Source organism: Hippoglossus stenolepis, chromosome 4 (assembly GCF_022539355.2).
Source record: "Hippoglossus stenolepis isolate QCI-W04-F060 chromosome 4, HSTE1.2, whole genome shotgun sequence".
In the NCBI taxonomy this organism is placed as follows: domain Eukaryota; kingdom Metazoa; phylum Chordata; class Actinopteri; order Pleuronectiformes; family Pleuronectidae; genus Hippoglossus; species Hippoglossus stenolepis.
The window spans coordinates 20,808,494-20,831,552 of record NC_061486.1 but is presented as its reverse complement, the minus strand read 5'-3'; the positions used below and the strand labels follow the sequence as shown (position 1 = coordinate 20,831,552).

At 42.8% G+C, this 23,059-nt stretch overlaps 1 protein-coding gene across 1 annotated transcript; it reads left to right on the top strand.

The window, feature by feature from the left end:
• The first annotated feature begins 301 nt into the window (after positions 1-301).
• Positions 302-19,924, top strand: LOC118106600 (A disintegrin and metalloproteinase with thrombospondin motifs 15). The gene is made up of 8 exons (XM_035155282.2): positions 302-1,513; positions 4,220-4,352; positions 7,537-7,704; positions 9,747-10,030; positions 10,110-10,287; positions 12,168-12,343; positions 13,012-13,187; positions 16,172-19,924. The coding sequence occupies exons 1-8, from the start codon at positions 566-568 to the stop codon at positions 16,947-16,949; spliced, it is 2,841 nt and encodes a 946-aa protein (XP_035011173.1). The 5' UTR covers positions 302-565; the 3' UTR covers positions 16,950-19,924.
• Positions 19,925-23,059: the final 3,135 nt, after the last annotated feature.

The window sequence follows — 23,059 nt, the reverse complement described above, 5'->3', positions numbered from 1 at the left end:
ATTTGGCTGCTTTTGATGAAATACAGGTGGTGTCTTTTTTGGGGGACAAATATGCACACAAAGGAAATGAGATGGGATATGTTACTTTATCAATATTACATTTTAAAGTTCCTGTTTGAGATGAATGGCAAACTGTCGAAAGCGCACAAACAGCGTGTGTGTGTGTGTGTGTGTGTGTGTGTGTGTGTGTGTGTGTGTGTGTGTGTGTGTGTGTGTGTGTGTGTGTGTCCGGGCTGTGGGAGGAGGGAGGATGATGCTCCGGTTCCTCTCGCACATGCTGTACAGCAACAATAATATTTGGAGAGTTAAGTGGCTGCAGCACAAACCGAGACGCATGACCAGTGAGCTCTGTGTTGCGCACTCAGTCAGGTTTCAGTGACAGTGAGCGCCGCGGCTCAGACAAGTTGGAGGTCAGAGTGGACACGGTGCAGGATGGGGAAGAAGCTGAGGCGGCAGAGCGGCTGCTTAGTTTTCTGAGGACGTTGTTGCTCGTTGCGCACAACTTGTTACTGCACGCGAACGCACCGCCGCTGAATTACACTGTGGACTTGCCCGAGGAGCAGAGATGGCTACACTCATTCATTGTTTGATTGTTTTTATACATTTTTTCTTTTATTTGAAACAAACATTTTGCATGGAGGTCGATTTCTTCACACCCGAACGCGTGGATCTCCAAGATGATGAAAAGCATCTGCAGATGAATGTTTTTCGATTAACTGCGTTCAAACAGGAATTTTACCTCAGACTCACACCGGATTCTAGTTTTCTTGCTCTGGGCACCTTGGCCCCTGAGAGTGGCCCTTTGGCACCTAACGCGTCTGAAGCGGCAGACCTCAGGGCATGTTTCTACTCCGGTGATGTCAACACAGACCCGGACTCATTTGCCGCTGTCAGCCTGTGCAAAGGTCTCCATGGAGGGTTCTCCTATAAGGGAATGGAGTATTTCATCAGTCGAAACAGGGCTGAAGACGCAGCAGTCGCGTCTGGATACAGAAACTATTTGGACAGGACGCATGTCATCCGCCGCCGGGGACGCACTGATGCGCACTTCGGCCGCAACTTCACCAGCAGGTGTGGAGTTACACCTGATCCCAGCTTCACCGTCTCCCTGGAGAAATACAAGCATGTGGGCGAACTGGATAATGATGACTTCACTGAAACTGTGTTGAAAACCTTAGGCAGGTCAAAAAGGTTCGCCTCCATCCCCAGGTTTGTGGAGGTGCTGGTGGTGGCAGATGAATCGATGGCTACATTTCACGGGGATGACCTGAAGCACTATCTCCTGACCCTGATGTCAGTAGCAGCCCGGCTCTACAAACACCCCAGCATCTTCAACTCCATAAATATAGTGGTGGTGGGCTTCATGGTGATAAATGAGGCCAACAAGGGACCGAAGGTTTCCAGTAACGCAGCCCTGACTCTGCGCAACTTCTGCTCCTGGCAGAAGAAGTTGAATAAACACAACGACAAGCACCCTGACTACTGGGACACTGCCATACTGTTCACCAAACAGGTAAGCAGGCGTGTGTGTGTGTGTGTGTGTGTGTGTGTGTGTGTGTGTGTGTGTGTGTGTGTGTGTGTGTGTGTGTGTGTGTGAGAGAGAGAGAGAGAGAGAGAGTCCTATAAAAGTCGGCACTAACTTATATGAAATAGACATGCTGCATACACACGAGTGTATGGATATATTATGAGACAAGGGGGCACAAGGGGCACAGACAGACAGACATAACATAACAGACAGGAAATTGCCACCCCCTACCCATACATGAACTTCTGGTTCATTTGATTATAACATATCATTGATGTCATTGTGTGCGTCTGTGTGGCTTTCCATGCTGTTATGGTCATTCAGTGTCCCTTTTAATCATTTTTCATTGCACGTCTTTGTAGCCATGTTGCATCTCTTGATCACAGTTTTGTATCTCTCTGTAGTCCTATTGTGTCTCATGGACATTCCAAAAAGAAATATAAATGTTACTTCATACAGAGACTCAGGTCCAGGGGCCCGTTAACCCTTTGGGCCCTTTCACATTGTGTGCCTGCAATACCCATTCAGTAATCCATCCACGAACTGTGTCTTTATCTGCACAGCTGCGCAATGCACGTCATGTAGTTCTGTGTTAGCTGCTTCAGCGAGTCACTGGAAAAGATCAACCGAGTCAGTCGTTTCCAAGAACTCACCTCTGTGTGCTCCTACAGAATAAGAGCTGGGTCGTTATCTGCCTACATGAGGTACCGTCATAAAGATCAGAGCAGTTCATAAAACTCCAGTTTGAATCCAAATCACTCCTCCATTCAAGCTGATGTAAAGTGACACCATCTAAAGCCTTCAGAACAGTCACAACTGTTACGATAACCACATGTGACCACCACAACTGTGACCACTTACCTATATATCTTTCTGCATCACTAATTTCTTTCTGTCTCTCCTCTTATGATGTCTGGTTGTTGTCATCTGCTTTTAATCCCGGCCAGCAGTCTGAGACACGACCTCTCTGCTTCACGGCAGAGCAACATGTAAAACTCATCAAGGTCAAAACATCCCAGTGCTGGGAAAGATCACTTATTTACACTGAGTGCAGGGCCAGTGTTGTTGTCCTTATAGGGCACAATGAGCACAGCTGCTGCGTTGGAAAAAACCTTGTCATAGGTTATGGAGACCAAGTGATGTGGAGTACACGTGCCTGGCAGAAAGTGCTTCTGGCATCCTTAGGCCTCACTGTAACACAACAAGTTCACCACTGTTTATCTAGATTCCCTTTGTTCACTGCAAAAAGCACAGAAAAGACTTCTTGATCGACCGTAATCCCAGAGCAGAGAGATCCGAGCAGGAGTAAAATAAGTGCTAAAGATCCAGGAAAAGATCTAACACTTGTATCCAAACCAATGAATCATGGCCAATATTCTAATGTTCTATTCTGCACTTGCCCAGAGGCATGTTAGTCTTGAGGTGTGTTCAGGTGCATTGTGGGCTCATTGCTAACTTGAGGCAGCAGAGAGTGATTGCACAATTGCCCAATGAAAACCTGGTCTGAGATCAGTGGTGCAGGCTTTCACTGCAGTTTTTAAGGCACATTATGATTTAAATATAAAATAACATGCACTTATATACAAGGGTGCACAACTGGCCCTGTGACCTTCATTGAACTGAAGATGACACCACCTAAATGCTTGTGAGGCTGTGTACGTGTAAAGCTTTGAGCTAAAAGCTAACAGCAGAATGCAAAACATGATGTTGAGCAGGCATAATGTTTACACATGTTCACCATGTGAGCTGAAATGCCAACATTTGTAAATAAACTACAAATGAGGTTGAAGGAAAGGTCATAAACCAAAGTAATGGACAAATCGAAATGTTGACCCGATGATGGTGCTGAATGAAAATCTGGGTGAGCACCAAAGTTATTACAGTTCTACCTGAATATCGTGAGAATCCAAACATGTCTGAGCCATTTCAATCAAAACCACAAACATCAACTTCATGATGGCTGTAGAGGAAAAGTAAAGAGATTACAAAGTCATTTGGATTCATCATCTACGGACCATCAATATAAAATAAATAAATGTATTTATATAGAGCTTTTCTATTCTTGCGCTTTCCAGTACAGTTTTGCCATTCACCCACATGTCTTCATATCTTCTTGACCAAGGATATTTAGGTTTGCGGGATAGGGGAGGATGGGATCGAACCACCAACCTGTTGGTTAGTGGATGACCCGCTCCACCTCCTGAGCCACAGCTGCATGCACAGTATGTTCCACATGATGCTGTTGAGATATTTCAATCTGGATCAAAATGATGGATCGACCTGGGATGTCAAGGATACAAGAGGAAACAGTGACTCGTAAAGAAAAGACTGTAGTGGAGCCGACATGGTTGTCCTTCACCCTGGGCTGTGAGCTGCAGGTGGGACTCATCTAGTCCTCCCAAACTATCTTCTTACCTCTTACCTAAACACCAAGGGGAAATCTCTAATGGGCTATCTCCCCTGACTCCCTGCCTCAATATATTTTAAGAAGCGAGCAGCAATAAGCAAACCACGGCCCCATGTGCTTTGTATTAGTGCCGTTTACGCTCTGTTCACTCTGTAACTCTCAGCTCAACCACACGAAACATGGCTTTAGAACATGGCTCGAGTCCTATCTGATTTTCTACGTTTCCTCCAGGAAAAAAAGAGAAAAGTCCCTTTCACATTTAACTCTCAAGTCTCTGTCACCAGGATCTCTGTGGAGCCACAACCTGCGACACACTGGGGATGGCTGACGTCGGGACCATGTGTGACCCGAAGAGGAGCTGCTCTGTCATCGAGGATGACGGCCTGCCCTCGGCTTTCACCACTGCCCACGAACTAGGTTAGACACATGCTGATTGTTGGTGTAGTTTGAATGAAGTGTAACTGATTAGGAGGGAACTGAACTTCCTGTGCATTTTAGATTTATGCTAATACACAGTGGAATTGCAGCAGGCCTCAGAGAGAGATATGCTTGAGGCAGTCGTTCTTAGACTTAATCTGGTATATGGTCCCCTTCAGAAGGAGAAAAGAGCTTGTGCTCCCACTCCAAACTTTTTTCTAAAACACAGGGAAAGCAACTGAATAAAAGTTCAACATTAGTGAAATAAATTGTATGAATAGCATTTATTTTCCGAAATACACTCACTCCATATGCCCCCCTCCCAAGATTCCAATGTTTTCAAACTAAAACAATCTCTCTCCACTTGAGCGCCCCGTCTCAGTTTTAATCATAATACATAACAGACCTTAAAACGCATAATAACATGACCACTCACCTACACTGGGCATGTGCGGGCTGGTGTAAACAGGAAGCCTTCGGTTTATAGTTGCAGAATTGTCGCAGATTGCTCGAATAATAGATCGTCTCCTGCACGTAAGCAGTTGTATTATTGTAAAAAGCTGACTTTAACTTCACAACAGCTGTTAGCATAGACAACAGGGTCAGCAGCTCTTGTAATTGATTATATTCATGTTGCGTTCTACACTGGTAGCTGAGGCCAGTTAGTTTTCTTCTGGTATAGGGGGTCATGTGATGGGCCTGACCTAATAAGCAAAATTTACGTTTTTACTGAAAAGACCCAATCAGCAAGCAGTTGTGAGTGTCTACGTCATCGTTTCTAAACATCTCAGTTTCTGCCCATCTAGACTAAAATGCAGCCCTGGAATTTTCAAACTAAAAGAGGATAGCGTTTCCAAACTTTTCCTTTTAGTGGCTCTAAAGCATTGGAGTAGTGTGGACATCAGGTATATCCGTTGTTGCCTTTTCAAATGAAAATTGAATAGTATAGTGTAGGTGTGTGTGTTGAGGTAGCCACACACACACACACACACACAGACACACACACAGCAGACACACACACACACACACACACACACACACACACACCTACCCCCTACAGTCTCCACAGTGGCTCTGTGCCCGTCTCAGGGGTGGCCACATCACAGATTGAGAACCACTGGCTTTAGGGCAATAGCTTCATACAACCTCAACTTAAACTGTCAAAGGAATTCTGCTGTCCGGCTTGACAGACGTATGTGCACGTAATCAGTGTGTAAACTGGCCCGCCTGGAAAGCTCTGCAACTTTCATCATGATCTTCATGTTCTCAGACCAGTCCCAGAGCACTGCAGGGTTATTAGTCCCATCAGCTATTTCATTACTTTGACCTGATGTTGGTTTTTGAAGTAGTCTCTAATTGGGTGGGCACACTCGGAATGAGCGTCTGGGTCTTACAGGCCAAGGTTTAGATCAGTGCATGTTCCACATACCAGCTGCACAACGTAACTCTGCACACTGGCAGCTGCAAACAGCAAGAGAGAGATATGTTTTTTGAAAAAATCTTGAAAATTGAAAACAGTTCAGGCCCTTTATTCACATGGTTACATAAACTCACAAATGTACACCCCAGCTGTAATTCTCTGGCAGATGAAGAAAAGGCCAATTTAAGAAAGAAAAATTACACCAAAACTGTCTCAACTTTTCTCTGGACTCTGAACTGTGTTGCAATTAAATGTCCAGTGAATTTTTTCATGCAATTGTGTATTTAATATGCCACTGAATTACAGACATGCAGAGCTCTGACATTTTTGGTGGAAATGGCGCTGATTTCTGTTTATTGCTTTAAAACATTTGCATATTTGCTTTGTCTCCAAGGGTGAGGTGGGTTTGACTCCAGTCTTGTGTTTAGGAAGGAGTTGGGGCCAGGACTTGTTCGCTGAGCTGGGAAGTTGAGGGGAAGAAGCTATATCCAGTTGTTTCCAATGTTTATAAAATACACTTGGACTTTTAAAGCTGATTATCTTTACATTCTATCTATCTTGTTAAACCAGTACAGAAAAAGAAATGATTGTTGGTTTCAGGGAAAATTTCATGACAAACAAAAAAAGTAACCCCTAAAATATAACTACATCAAAATTGCTCTTTTATGGGTTCCTACTAGTGTTTTTCCTAAGTCAGTTTAACTAACGCTTTGTTCTTTACCCCACAGACATGAGATATGACACCAGTTCTCTCATCTCACTCTTACCATTACATAAAATGCTGAACTATAATTTGAATTCCTGTTTCTAGTTTTCTTGCTTATTAATTAGCTACAATTACCAACTTTTGAGTGACATCACAGCTGGGTCATGGTACATGTGCTTAGAGAAAGTATTGTATGATCCAGCTGGATCCGTCTGAAACCTGACATCATGCTGAATTCAGAAGTGAGTAAAGAGATTTATGACCTCCTGGCGGAGGAGAAGTTTCCAGTACAGCTTGAACTATAGGGTGAATTAACTGAACTGACTATTTCTTTTCTATGGTAGCAGTGATTTAGACTGATATATTTATATGTGCAACATGGTAAAATGGAAAAGGAACTAAAGTTGATCACCGCTAATCCTTCCTCCTGTGCTTGTTGATGCAATTTAATGGATAGTATTAAATCAGCTGTAGTTTACTCAAAGCTAACGCTATAAGGCCAATCCTATTAATAATACAAGTAACAGTGTCGTTCTCATTTTCAACAATCAGTGGTTGATGGGGCTGTAAAAGAAGCAGGACTCATGCCTGAGACCAGATGCACAAGTAACTCCTGAGGCCCCAAGGGAGGCATTGATTTACACTGACCACGTATATGTTAAATAATGACACAATTTCCCTCCGGAAAGGTCCTGGTCCATGATTAAATAAGCTGAAACCACAGTTTATGATTGTTCTCTTTTTCTTTTGGAAAGTACTGCATGTCCGTATTTAGGGAATGAAACAATTTTCTTAGGGAACTAAATTCCCCTGTCAGACCAGATTTAGAGCATGGACATATGCCACGCATTCCTGTCGGCTGTGATATCAGCTCCAATTCAGTCCAAGTGGAGTTCACATTTATACATCTCATACATATGTGGTCATGCAGAAACTTCACTGTATCCACCCAGTAACTGAACCAACTGCATATCATGGTATGACATTAAATGCAACTACTTGAGTCCCACGACGGTGTGACCATCTGTCTCTGTTCCCACCCCACCCTCTCTCCTCAGGCCACGTCTTCAACATGCCCCACGACAATGTGAAGGCATGTGAGGAGGTGTTTGGGAAACTAAAGGACAACCACATGATGTCTCCCACGCTGATTCAGATTGACAGGAGCCGACCCTGGTCTGTTTGCAGCGCAGCCATCATTACTGAGTTCCTGGACAGAGGTCATGGTTAGTAAACACTTCTCTGGATGTAGATGGACTCGCTAATTTTGTCCAGGCTTTGAGCTGTCAGCTGGTAGTAATCTAACCCACAAAAAAACAGACATTGGCTCGCTTTTGTCACAGTTGTACTCATCATCTTGGTAGTATGACCGAAGGCCAAAAATATTTCTATTCCGTCCTTCTTTTTTTCATTAATATGTCTCTATGGATAAATGAGGCTTCACAGCCAGTGGCTTGTTCAAAGCTGTGCAGCCAGTAACACCCAGTCATATTCACTCAGGTGTACATTGCAGACTTTACAGCCTGACATTTCCACACTGTTACTCTGACAAACACACTCATGCCCACCAGCTTTATTAAGGAGCAAATGATCATGGTTTGCTGTACATCTGGTGTGCCGACCACTACCTTTGTGGTGAGCCTGTTGTCAATCAGCCTTGAAGTTGCTTCAAGCTTCAAGGTCAAAGTTGCTTCATTTGAATAAACAGGCGACCAACTTCTCTGTGGCAGTCATTGAGAGCAGGGCAGTGTGCCTTCAGTCTGTGGACCGAGTCTACTTTTATTTACTTGGGGTATTTTTTTTTATTTACAGACCTCTGAAATAGCCGACATGCAAGGCATGAAAAAATAAAAAGAGTTAAGTGAATAAATAAAACATATATGAATCACACATGTGAACAGAAATAAATCCAATTCAGTTGTTTTATGAAAAACATTGACTCTAAAATCTTCTAACTTCACTCTGCATCATAGACTATATATAAAAAGCTCTGCACACACTTAAAATGTTCACTGTGAAGTTCAAATGCGAGAGGATGAAACCTTATATCAGCAAAGAATCCACAGAAATATCATAATATCCAACTTATCAAATAAGTCAAAACATTTTAATCAAAGGACATTTTAAAAGTGTACTTAAAGCGGCATTTTTTGTGATGGATCAGAGGTGCCTCTTTGAGTAACCCACCCACAGAGAATTATCATCGGGCAGTTTTTGTGTCTTTTAGCTCATCGTCTTGGTTTTCTGTTTTGGTTCGAAAAATATTATTTTTGAATCTCCCTTGAATGCTGTAATCCATTGATTTTAAATGATGTCGACGTAGATAAACCTTAAACCATTCACTTGCAGAAAGTCATCTGAACATCCTTTCAATGCACAACAATTTTACCCAGCTGATTCAAACTTATTTTTATATTTATGGGCTGGGCAGTATCCTAAAGAACTTTTAAAAATTTCAGTGGGTTTAGCAAAAAAATAAAAAGTGTGCATGAGAGAGAAAATGCACATTTTCAGACTTCACGTTAGGACCTGGAGCAGCGAATCAATCACATGAGGATGATTTGTTGATAAGTGGACTTGAAGCATTAATCCCATCTGATTGCCATAACTAAAGACTTAAGTCCATATTCCTCAAATTATCAGTTCTTTATATGTTTCCTCACTCAAACATGACATCACATCACACTATCATATTATCATGTGAAAGGTTTCGTTTTGAACCAAGATTAATATTGCATTGTTATAACAGACATGGTTTCTTTTTATGATGTGTTTATGTTGTAATAACTTAAAAATACATTGTTGTAAGAATAAACCTTTCATGTTATAATGTGTTACTGATCTGTTTTGCCTTTTCTGGTGGGAAAGCAATACATAGTGCGGTGTAGCTTCAGATGAGAACGATTTTTGTGTGCAATATGAATTGGCATAAGAAACAATGGGTTTGGTCGATGCACTTTTTTTCTGAGGGAAGTATCTGGCTCTTACGCTAACTTTGTGTGACTGCTGACAGGTATCAGTGGGTTTATTCGATCTGAAAACATCTGCCTGTTGCTGCTGGAAACAAGTCAAAGTCAAAACAGAAATATTTCCAATGTTTAAAAGGCTGATCAGCAGCAACCAAGCGGCTCAATAAACTCTTGCTCTTTGAATAGATATTTGAACACTTCCACATGTTTAGTCATGAAGTCATTGGATTTCAATATCCATATGAGTCAGTACAGTGTGCAGTGGGACTGAGAGCAGTGCTGTGGGTTTGTTTCTTTAGGAGACTGTCTGCTGGACCAGCCTCAGAGGCAGCTGTCTCTCCCGGACAACCTGCCTGGCTCCAGCTACAGCCTGCACCGCCAGTGTGAGCTCGCCTTCGGTCCCGCCTCCAAACCCTGCCCATACATGCAGCCCTGCTCCAAACTGTGGTGCACTGGGAAGGCCAGAGGACAGCTGGTCTGTCAAACCCGACACTTTCCCTGGGCGGATGGGACCAGCTGTGGCAACGGCAAGGTCTGCTACAGAGGAGCCTGCGCTGATAAGAATGCCACCATGCAGATCAAGGTGAGTGTTGGAAGATCAGTTGCCCTCGGTCCTTTTAATGGAAACAACTGATGTACGGCCTCTTTTCGTTTGGTCACAGGTGGATGGCCGGTGGGGCAAATGGGGTGCATTTGGAGATTGTTCCCGCAGTTGTGGTGGAGGAGTTCAACTCGCCAAGAGGGAGTGTAACAACCCCGTCCCTGAGAATGGAGGCAAATACTGCTACGGCCTTCGCATCAAATATCGCTCCTGTAACCTCAACCCTTGCCCTGAAACAGGTACGCTAGGCTCTGCTCACACAGGGAGACACAGAGAGGGCTCTGACTGACCATTCACTGAAACTCTACCCCACAGGCACAATTCCACAACTTCATGACATCAGTTCATTTACTTACATACAACAGATCCATAAAGGCATCAGTGTATTTGTTCTCTAAGTTAAAGGTACAGTGTGTAGAATCTAACGACATCTAGTGGTGAAGGTGCATGCTGCAGCTGAATACCCCTCACGTCACCCTCCCCTTCCAAACATCAAAGAGAACCTGTGGTAGCCTTCAGTTGTCATAAAAACTCAAAAGGTGTTTCGTTTGTCCAGACTGGGCTACTGTAAAAACATGGCAGCCTCCGTAGAGAGGACCCACTCCCGATGTTAATATAAAGTATTTGAAGCTAAAGATCCTATTCTATGGTAAAGAAAACAATAATTTGTACAATTTAGATGAAACACCCGAGTCAAAACATCACTGGGATTATTTTACATAAAATTTCTGCCAATAGATCCCTTTCACCTACATCTTACACACTGGACCTTTAAGCTTAGTTTTGGAAATTTAATGGAAACCTATAGAGCAGCACATTCTGATCTCTACACAAGAGAGCCTGCATATCGTTACTTAGGTGCTGTCATCAATTTTTACAGAATATTATATTTAATTCTCTTACTAAGTAGAATTACACAAAAAGTACTGAACCAATTTGCACCAATTTGTGCAACTTTTAGGGCAGATCCGGTTGATGGGACAGAGCCAGGATTTTTTTTAATCTATTTACTCACAACTTTGAGAGTATTTTTAACTATAACGTAAATCTGAATTGTATCACTATCACATTATAATGTGAAAAGTTTATTGTTAAAATAATGTTTTTCAAATATAACTAGACATTTTTATGTGTTCACGACATTATAATAGGACACATTTCTTCTTATAAAAATATATTATAGCTGATAAATATGGAGATATTTCAGGAACAGACTTTTAACTTCAACTTCATAGAAGTGTAGTTGTCATGTTCACATTTTTGACCATTTTGAGTCCATTTTCTCTCCATAGTAAAGCTTTTGGTGGTCTTGATGGTCCACCGATGTGGTCCCCCACTTGGACTATGCATACACTAAAAAGGATTTGAAAATGCATGGGGCTGTGCTGTAGGAAGGAGTTTTCCTTGCTAATATCAATGGAGCCTTGTGTGTCCATCAATGAGAAATTACCCTAAATTTTCAAGCCCGTATGTATGTCTGAACGTATGTACGCCCCATTCAGGAATGTCTTCAAATTTGGTACAACTATTCATTTGGACTCATGGAGGTCATGCTTAGAATTTGGTGGTCAAGGTTCAAAGGTCAAGGTCACTGTGTTCTCACAAAGCAAGAGTTATGCCTTGTGAATGTGATATCTCAGGAATGTCTCGGCCCAATTCTCTCCAATTTGGCACATAAATTCACCTGGACTCAAGGGTTAAATGATTAGATTTTACTGGTCAAAGGTCAAAAGGCAAGGTCACGTGGCCTCTCAATATATGCTTTTGGCCTCTTGAATGCAAAACCTCAAGAACGCTTTGAGGGAAAACTTTTGATTGTCACTTGGACTCAAAGACAAAGTGATTTGATTTCACTGAGGTATTTCTAGTTATGTTTTATTGTTATTTACTAAGTACATGTCAGTGAGTTCATCTGCTGTAGCATTAACATTTCCCAATGTGGGATCAGTAAAGTACATCTACCTATCTACACTATCTCTGTATGTAAAGTTGTCCCTGTAAAATGTAAAATGTGCTATATGTGCAAGAACAGAGAGCATGATTGGTGCATCACACCCTGGGCAGTAAACAGTGCTGCAGTAGCTGTCAATCAACTCAAAGCTTGTTTTTCTCTCTCCAGGTAAGAGTTTCAGGGAGGAGCAATGTGAGGCGTTCAACGGCCTAAACCTAAACACCAACAGACTGGGTTCCTCTGTGGTGTGGGTTCCCAAATATTCTGGCATCTCTCCCAAGGACAAATGCAAGCTCATCTGCCGTGCTAACGGGACTGGCTACTTCTATGTCCTTGCTCCTAAGGTGTGTATAATTATTTTTTTCACTGAAACATTCCTCATACCAAATTTTTAAATCCACACTCACTTTTCTACTCACTGAAAAAATTTCCTCATACTCAGATCTGTCTAAAAACCTGAGACATGACACGAGTAAAGTATTTTAATCTTCTGAGCTGCAGTTGTGCTTCCTAATGAAATCTGGACTCTTTGTCCTTGAACACCTCGTCACAAGTCAGAACCTCATGGGAGGTGTAGTTGAAACATTTATTGAGCGGCTCCATGTTCACAGAGGTTTCCTGGTTTGGTGTTTACAGTAACTGTCGGCCTGGTGTGACTTGGCCCTCATCCACAGTGCAAGAAGAAACAGCTAATTCTGTCTACTGCACAACGAGTGGAGATGTGTTAGTGGCAGTAGTGGTGAGAGAGGGAAACATGCAGGGATTGTATCGCTTCACAGCTGTGGCTGGACAGCATGAAAACAAGCTTGTAGCAGCAACACAACTCCACATCTCGTTTACACTCACACACACTGTAACTCTCTCTGGTTCATTATTTTCATTTATGTACATGGGTTCAAGTGTTTGTCAAAATGTGAGCACATCTTCAGCCTTGCTCTCGCTGTCCTACTCACATGTTACCCAATGACCTGAGCCCAGGATGATGTAACTTTTATAACCTCAATCCCTGCAGGTGGTGGATGGGACGCCCTGCTCTCCTGACACCTCAGCTGTATGTGTTCAGGGAAAATGCATCAAGGCCGGCTGCGATGGCAAGCTGGACTCTAACAAGAAGTCTGACAAGTGTGGCGTGTGTGGCGGGGACAACAAGGGCTGTAAGAAAGTCTCAGGACTCTTCACCAAACCTGTGTAAGTAGTACGCCGGCACACTGTGCCACTCTTTGGGGTCACATCTGAAGTGGTGGGACAGGTCAGGGTCAACTTTATTTTATGACCATACTTTTTAGTCAAGTACCAAAGTAATGGCAAGACTGAATACGTACATGGTATTTCAAAACTGTGCAGTGTGAGTTCAGAAAGGAAACCCATAGTTGTCACGGAGTCTAAAAAGTAACTGTTTGTTATTATCTGAATTTATGAATAAATATCTTTAAATGGTTAGATTTTCATCTAAGTTACTTTAATGGAAAATCTATTTAAACCCAAAACACATACACCATTGTGTATTTCTTGTGTATCCACCTTTATGCTGACTTCAACTTCTGATTTAAGTGGAGTAGTTGTGTTCACATGGGCCTAGTTGTCATGCTCGCTGCTAAACTTGGCTTATAGCATAAATAGTCGCAAAATGGACAAAAATTAGAGGTGTATTTTACACGGTACAAACATAAAAAAGTTGTGAGGACAACTGTGTAACGTGATGACATGAAGCGATGGCCCACAGTTAGCTACATCGACAATGACAGTAACCTAGTATTTTAAGTTGATCGCGAAGAGGTGCGGAATTACAAAAGCACAGAAGTAAAATTAATACAATTAAAATAAGTTAAATACTATTAAAGAAATACAGGAATTTCATATTTTTGAAGGTAGCAGCGGAGCCCGGCCAGAGCATCAGTGAAGCTGAGCATGTTGCATGTGTAACTGTCATGGCGCTCATAAGCTCCCGAGGACAATCGTGGATATGGAACATATGATCCAAACACTGACTCTGAAGGTTGTCAAACCTGGAGTCCAGCCAATGACACCAGATTGGGGCTGTTTGTTAGAGTTACATTGACTCAGTTATTCACAAGAAGCATGTGATGATGTCATGGGTGTTGCCACGACCTACCACAGATGTTGGTGCATGTGTGAGTTGGCGTTTATGTGTTTGTTTACTGGTTTTGAATCATTAGTCCTTGCAACCAGAAGCCTAAATCAGAAATTGAACCTGCTTTGTTCAATCTCAGGGAGAGAACAGTGGTTGCAATGAAGCCTTATCTTTTAGAGTATGTTTGGAGATCTTTGCAAATCTGGCTCTTCGTCGCCTTTTGAATTTCTAATATATCTTCAGTGGTAATAGAATAGACAATGTGGCTGAGTGCCACATTTTATGATAACAGGGTTGACCAAGGTTTTAAACCAGGGAGCAGCAGTCAAAGGGCTCTGGACAGGAGACAGACCAGAGGAGAGGCATGCAGCATTGCTCTGTTGTCTTGGCAAGTGTGCCGTCTCTAAGAAAGTTGAGGAATTACATAAAAGAATGGATGCATATCTACAGAGAGCTGACTCTGGATAGAGGTCTGGAGATCAGCAGGAGTGGAGTTCTGCACTTCACTGTAAGGATGCTTTGTGTGCTTTATGCTCTTTTGGGAATCTCCTGACAGAATTGATGAATTCACTGAGGTGGTTTGTTGCTATGTTTCCATTTGCTCACAATCTAATCCCCACTAAGAAAGTTACGTTTCCAAATGATAAACTTTGGATATCTAAAGATCTTCTTGCACAATAAAATGTGAAATTCTAGGGAAGAGAAATAGATACAGTCAAGGAAATAAAAAACAAATACAAATGACACAAGATGTAAATAACTCACCATGAATAGATTTAGGTCAAACATCTTGGGGACAGGTTGCATGTTTTACACAATCAATTACATGAGACCAGTGGCTTGAAAGCAATGATTTTATTCCTGTGATGAAAAGTGTACCGGAAAGGACGAGGTCTCATTGACACAGTGTGAAAGAGGGCTCTTCTAGCAGATCATCAAAGGAAAATTGTGGGTCCGGATATCATCAGCAGCTGGGTATTAAAATTAAATTCATGTGCTGATCAGATGCATCTTTTCCTTTCTTCTTTTTTCAAGTTTCCTGTTGTAAGTTCTGAAAACAACAAATGTCCCAGTGCCTGAGATCAGCATCTGTTACCTGTTGCCCTAAATTCCTTAGTCGTGAAATGTTTTGAAGAAAGACAAAAAATTGAAAAACTATAAACATGATGCCCCTGTCCTATTCCTGATTCACATGATCATTTTCATCATTTTGCTTAAGACTCAAACTGCCCAGACTCAACGGTCTTGTAAAAGTCAAAGCTTTTTAACAGCTATAACCAGCATCTGCTTAGGAGGGATGAAGGTTTTCATTCTCGTCCAGATCCTCCTTCACTCAGGGAGTTTGAGTTGTTTCCATGTGGCCAATGCTTAAGGCTTCCACTTGTAAGAACTAAAAGGACCAATTTGTGTTTTAATTTGTGGCTGTAGGCTTGTCAAACTCTTGCCACCGGGTTTTTTTTAAGTGGACGAGAAGTGTTTCAGTCAGGGTCAGCCAAAGTCAAAGAGCTTTATTTCCAAAATATAACTTCTGTATTTAACACTTACACTGGCGCAGTCTAATGAGCTGCTTAAATCATGGGGGGATCCCTTTTGAAGTACAGATATTGTGCTTAAAGTCAGGTTGATCATCTTAAAGAGAAGCTGCTTTATCACAGAGTTTTGGCTTTTGAACTTTGCAGACCCTTTACGTAGGCCACACAAAAACCTATATAACACACTAAAGGTAAGAAAAACTGAATAAGCATCATATGTCTCTTTTAAAGATGTTGGCGGATGGCTCATGAATTACAAAATATAATCAGTTAGTGAAATATTGTTGGAGTTACTTCTGATAAAACTAGTGAAACATTCACTTTGAATAAAGTTTACTCGTTTCACCCAGCCTATTCTCTTTGTGCAAAGATAGGCTTGTGTCAATGTTTCCACTACAAGCATAGAAAACAAATCTTACTCTGGGGAAGAGAGGAAACAAGTAGCAACATGCTGCACTCTACATTATTCTAGAATTTAAATTAAGTTACATCATCACCAATGAAAAATAGCATAATTAATATTTCACATCTCCACTCTTCCTTTCCAGTCATGGCTACAACTTTGTGGTGATGCTGCCAGTGGGAGCCTCCAACATTGACATCCGTCAGCGCGGCTATCGAGGAATGGTCAGCGATGAAAACTACCTAGCAGTAAAGAATCAGCATGGCACGTACCTCCTGAACGGCAACTACGTGGTGTCAGCGGTGGAGCGCGACCTGCTGGTGAAAGGCAGCCTGCTGCGTTACAGCGGCACCTCCACATCTATAGAGATTCTGCGGGCCACCAGACCCTTGCAGGAGCCCCTGACTGTGGAGGTACTCTCTGTGGGGAAGATGACTCCACCCAGGGTGCGCTACTCTTTCCACGTCTCCAAGGAGAGCAAGGAGGAAAAAACCCTGAAGAAAGAGGAGAGAAGCCACAAAACACATAACAGCGTCCTGATGGACAGCAACAAAGTAGAAGTTAAGAAGCAAGCGATGGGGAAGAGGCCAGTTAGTCACTGGGTGACAGGAAATTGGGATATATGCACAGTGACCTGTGGCAATGGTTTTCAGAAGAGGCTGGTGCAGTGCCAGAGTGTGGAGGGGCGTCCTGCAGTGGACTGTGACAGCACTGACAGGCCTGTAGCTGTGAGACCATGCGGGGATCCATGCCCCATGTGGGATGTAGGTACCTGGTCTCACTGCTCCAAGTCCTGTGGAAGGGGCTTTAAAAGGCGGCCGGTGCACTGCATAAACGAGAATGGTATGAATCTACCCAGGGACCACTGCTCTGGACGGAGGAAGCCTCAGGAACTGGATCTCTGCAACCTAAAGCCATGTTAGAGCAGAGCAGGCACAGTCCATGGATTGAATTTTGGAAGTCAAACTGATGAACCTTGTCCCAAATCAGCATGACAATGATTGGATGGCTGTGTTGGGTGCAAATCCTCTCAACTTCAGTCTAACTGTGTCTGCAGGGGTGTCTGCTCTACAGTAGAAGACAGGGAGCGCCATGTCCTCCTGCTCCTGTTTGAAGACAGAGATCTGTTTACATACAAATAGAGGGAAAGCTGTCTTCTTGTAAAGTGAACCGTCAAACCAACTGTGGCAGGTTGGACTTTTGGTTAGTCTACCTCGACCTTAAACGATGACACAATGCCTGTGTAAACTCTATACAGACAGTAGCAGAGGATGCAGAGACACTGATCATTCCATGCATAGGATGAGATAAGAATGGATGAAAGCGTGTGACACCCACACTGTGCGGTTATCAGAAGCAGGTACCGGTAAATGGACATTTTTTTCTCATTTCACTCATCACTGAAGTGATCGATATGTGAAACACAGTACTGTATCTGCCACAGTCCAGGCATAATTGGTCTGTGCTGTTGCATCATTTTCTTACATCTTTGAATTGATGTCTTGATTTGGTGCCATTCACTTCATCTTAACAGCTTTATATCATTTGGAAATGAAACACAGTCAACCTGATACAACATGATACCCACTTGAAACAGTCTTTTTCAATTGGATCAATATCAAAGAATCCCTGAATACTAACGACCAAATATCTTTAAACTTTTTTTTTTTCATAGGTAAATTTGTGTATACAGTGAATGTAGGCTGTTTGTATGGTGCAAAACGTAATGTGTTTCTGTCTGTTGTGTGTAAAAACTGACAAATGTTAAGTTGTGTGTTCTGTTGCCAAAGAGCTATAACCTTCCACAAAGCCTTAGCACTGTGAGAGCCGCTTCTCTGCATGAGCCGCACAGGAGCGTGGCTTCCTCAAAGAACCGTCGCTGTACATTTCCGTCATCACCTGAAAATTACCTTCCGACTGTTACAACACTCAAACCCCCTGGAGACTGAAGTCAGCTGTAAACATTTTTAAACACTTAACTGAACTAATCAATGAATCAGTCAACAGAGAAGGAACATGAAAGCAGGAACATGCAAAAACTTTACTGGTTCCACCTTCTTTCATTTAAAAGCTTTATTTTGGAGTCTTTGTTGAACAAAACAAGCAACATGAAGATGTTGCTTGAATTTATATTTATATTTTTCACTACATATTCCAAACAGCCACTGACTATGATCATAATGATTATTATTATAATAGCAGCAGAACACAAGAGGGAAGAGGACAGGACATTAGCAGCATTAAAACTGAATGAGGAAAAAGCCAATAGATGTAAACTCACTCTCACAATGAAAGACAGGAAATCCATTAGCTGCTTTAAAAACACATTACTGGAAAAATAGCTTTTCATCATATTTCAAAGCAAAGAGTTTTAGCTGTTCTGATGCTGAGCAGAGGGTTGTTCCAAGAGATGAAAGAGCTGAAAAAGTTCCACTCTGGGTAAAATCAACATCTTACAACACCTTAAAAACAAAAGACCTTTAAGGATGAGCCAAAATATTATGACCACTCACAAATGAAACAAAAATCTTTGATAATCCCAAAACAATGGTGGATGTCAGAGTCTGAAATACAGAATATCAGATGATAAATTAAAAGTTAGTTCTTATAGTCATTATGTTGCATGCGGGAGAAGTGGGCAAGTGTAAAGACCAGAGGGACTTAGACAAAGGCCAAATTGTTGTGGCAAGATGACTGGGTCAGAGTATTCTTCAAGGGTCCAGAGATTTGTGTCTGAACCCAACAAGACCTGAAAATGTAACTGAAACCGAACCAGACCAGTTTATTAGTTGAAAGCTGAGACTCTGGCCCATGAAAAACAGAGAAATGTCCGACCAAACCCAGCCAGGAGACACACACCTGATAGCCACTGGTTTTCAGTTTGTGACTTACTACACACTATGACTAATACATCAAAAGGAAAGTGGTTGGTGACATGCCAACTTTCTGTAGTGAACTGCTAGGTGAAGCCCACAGTATATTCAAGTGGCAAAATGTTTATTCACCCCATGAAACACACACTCGGTAAAACTACTGGCAAAATCTACAAAAAAGTAAATCAATTACCACACAGATATTGCTGCACTTTCCATCCTGGCATTACAGTCTTTTATTTTAATGTGATTCTTCTCATTTAATTTCAACTCATCATCTCTCCAACTGTTGGAACTGAGTCAGAGCTGGAACCATAATGGCATCTCTGCCAAGGCCCAACTTATGAAACTTAAGTGACACTTAAATTTGCTCCAGATCCAGATTTTTATTTGGATCTGCACTTAATTACACACACTCATAAATATCAGTCTGCTAAACATGCCTGTTTTTTGGGGGCCAGATTAATGAATTATTTCTCTGGGAATTCTGTCAAACTGTAAAAAAATCAAACATCCTATCTCACAATGTTAAAGAAATTCCTGGATCTGCCCCTTTGTCCAGATCCACAACATTTCATGGAAATCCATTCAGTAAATTTGACATAATCCCACTAACAAACAACGCAGAGGGCTGAAGACATAACCTCCTTGGTGGAGGTAAATATTTGAAGCATACTTTCCGAACAGAGAATAGATGAACACTCTGAAATATATTTGGTAAAAGCTCATCAGACATCACAGAATGATGGGAGATAACTACTATTACTCAAAGGTGAAACTGTCCTTAAATCTCTCCAGTCACTCAACACGTCCCTCAACAGAAAACTCATTTTAGTGTTAATTTGGTATCTGTTTTGGTTCAGAGGGACAACTAAACAAACAAAAAGATGGTTTTGTACAGTTACTTGTTTTATTCACACCATGTACAGATAATGTTATCAGTTGTCTTCTGTATTGTATACTATGTATACATCCATCTAGCGGCATCAAATAAAATATATATGGGATTATAACCATAAACTGAATCATGATTCGTTATTACACAAAGGCATTACTACATTACAGATAAATGCTGTGTCTTGAATGTCTCCCTCAGCGCCTGTAGTATCTGTTGCATCAGATATGTGCTGAAACTGCTTCCTTCCATTACATGTAATGAGACAGTCTTGATATCGCAGCTCTCCTCCAACTGAAGCATGAGCGATGAAAATGCATTCATTCATCCACTTTGGTATTCTGTTGATTCAAGCTCTGTTGAACCAGCTGCACTGTAATAACACACCAAGCTTGGCCAGTGCCTGCCCAGTAAGCCTGACGCATTGTTGGATAGATGTCTTTCGGACTCAGACACCCTCACCCCAAGGATTTGATCCATGTGAGGGTTTAAAGCAGTGGTGGGGAACGTCCGGCCTCTAGGCCATATACGGCCTGTGAGACAGTTTGATCCAGCCCATGAGGCAATTCATTAATATGAAATAGTTCTCATGAGAGCAATGAATTTTTTCTTCAATAAAAGAGACTAACATTGAGTTATTAGTTTTTGTTGAGGTCAAAAGAAAAGCCAGTGTCATGGTTAGAGGGAGGCACTTGCAGTGATGAAAATAGCCAATTTCAGCATTATTACATATGAAAACATGCAGCTAGACTGGATGAGTTAAATTGACAACTGCTCTTTGGTAAAGTCAATGTTCTTCTGTAAAGTTTGTGACCAACAAGCAGCTTTTACAAGACATTCTGACAGAGACGATGTTACACAATCAAGTTATATGGTGAGCAAGATGATAGCTAAGAAGCTTCCCTTTGTCCTTGTTGGTTCGTCATCATTTATGCCTCGTCATTCGTGCTTGTCCTCCCTCTGCGTCATCTCCATCTCTCGTGAGTTCCTAGTGTTTTCCCCAGTGTGCTCTATGTTTTTCAGTTTAAGCTCAAACACTTCCTATCCTGTCCAGCTCCATCTACTAACCCATACCTTGGCACCTGTCTGGCTTTTGGAGGACCACCGCAGCCTCCGTCAAGATTATGCTGTGCGTGGCAGATGTCGGAGAGGGGGCGCTCCACACAGCAAAAACCCATCTCCTCTACAGCCTGCTCACAAGCACCCACCTCCAGTCCTGGCTGGGCTGCAGTCACCTCCAGTCCCGGCATTGGGGGTCCCGGCAGACGCCACTCCTGCTCCGGCGTCGGGGGTCACGGCAGACGCCACTCCAGTTCCGGCGTCGGGGGTCTCGGCAGGCGCCACTCCAGTTCCTGTCCCGCGCAGGAGGGTCCTGGCAGAGGCCACTCCTGATCCGGCGTCGGGGGTCCCGGCAGACGCCTCTCCAGTTCCTGTCCCGCACCAGGAGGTCTCGCCTGGTGCCTCTCCAGCTCCTGTTCCGCGCCAAGGGGTCTCGCTTGGTGTCTCTCTAATTGCTGGAACCTCTTCAGTTCCCCATTCCTGCCCCACGTCTGAGGGTTAGGCCAACGCCCTTCCTGTACCTGGACAGCTGCAGCAGCTGCCATCCTCTCCAGAGCCCCCTGCATCTGTTCCTGACCAGCCTCCGGGCCGTCTGCCCAAGCCCCCATACTCTACCCCTGACTGGCCTCCGGGCCGTCCGCCCGGGCCTCCATGTTCTGGCCCTGACCAGCCTCCGGGTCGCCCGCCCGAGCCCCTGTGCTCCGTCCCAGATTCCCTCCTCCGGACCGCCCTCCTCCCAAACGTCTCAGTTTCCAGTTTGGACCGTCTGGAATCCGGCCCTCATGGTTATGACTCCAGACTGTTTATTCTCACCTCTTTATAGAAGAGTGTTTTCAGTTTTGATTATGACCTCCTTGTGTTTCGTGTCTATCCCTGTGTTTAGGTTTGTATTCGACCCGTGAATACGGGTCGAATACACAGGTGTTTCATCTTGTCCCAATTCCTTTTCCCACTCTGTTTCTTTCTGTGTTTCGATTTATGTATTCTCCCTGTGTGCGGTTTCGTGTTTTATTTTGTAATTTCTGCTCCTTGTGTGTTTACCATCTTGACTCCCTGTCTTTGTCCTGTTTCCTGCCCTTGTGATTGTCGGCACCAGTCCTCATGTGTTCCATCTGTGTTCAATTGCCCCTGCCTTCCCTGTGTATATAAGTCTCTGTGCTTCCCTTTGTCCTTGTTGGTTTGTCATCATTTATGCCTCGTCATTCCTCTGCGTCATCTCCATCTCTCGTGAGTTCCTAGTGTTTTCCCCAGTGTGCTCTATATTTTTCAGTTGAGACTTTTGTTATCCTATTCTAGTTGTTTTTCCTGTTTAGTAGATTTTTGCCATTAAAAGGACACTTTTTGTTGAAACATCTGCCTCTGCATCTTGGGTCCACCTGCTCCACACAAAACCTGACAATAATAGCCTTGTTACAGAAACCTGGAAGGACCTATGGGAGATGGAGGCATGCAAAATCAGCTTCCTGCTGAGAGCAACATATGACATCTTCTTTCACCCAAAAACCTTCAGCAGTGGCTGAATGAAGATTCATCTGAGCCGCATTGCCCAACTCCAGCTAAGCTCAGACACATCCGCACTGGTTGTAAAGTGAGTCTCTCCCAAAGAAGGTACACAATAGAGAGGGGAAACAGGGAATGAGAGGGCGTTCTCCACTGACCAGAGAGGTCGTTTTGAACAAGAACCCAGGTCTGATCTGCATATGGTGGGTCAGCCTTAGCAGAAGGTGTCTAGAAGGCCAAAACAAGCTAAGGTATACATATATACCTAACATCTGCAATGTTTGCTAACATCTGCTGGTGATCCCTAATATCTTCTGGCGGTTGGCAAGTGCAGAAGACCTTTAAACATAGGGGATATTCACCATCTTGTCCCATGTTCTAAAATGATTGTTATTGTAAACAAATTCCTGAAAATACCAAAATCACAATGAATTAATTCACAATGGATTGATTCTACTAGCCTGTGTCAGACAGACTTGCATACCATTGATTTGAGGCATTTCTCTGAATTTGTTGACAATAAGAAAACAATACACCAGCCTTGGATGCTTTGTCTCAGGGTCAACATATCTTTAAATATATACAACCCTTTATGGTTGTAAAAGATTAAGATGTCATTTCCTGTTAATGTTCATCTAAACAAAAACTCCTGATGCTCTGAATTCCATGAGATCGCTCATGAAAAGCCTTAACTACAGAGCCTGGA

Excerpts from the sequence above, each read along its gene's own strand:
- LOC118106600 (XM_035155282.2), top strand. The coding sequence starts at position 566 with ATGGCTACACTCATTCATTGTTTGATTGTTTTTATACATTTTTTCTTT. Across the intron at positions 1,514-4,219 it reads CCATACTGTTCACCAAACAG|GATCTCTGTGGAGCCACAAC; the intron begins GTAAGCAGGCGT and ends CTCTGTCACCAG. Across the intron at positions 4,353-7,536 it reads CACCACTGCCCACGAACTAG|GCCACGTCTTCAACATGCCC; the intron begins GTTAGACACATG and ends CTCTCTCCTCAG.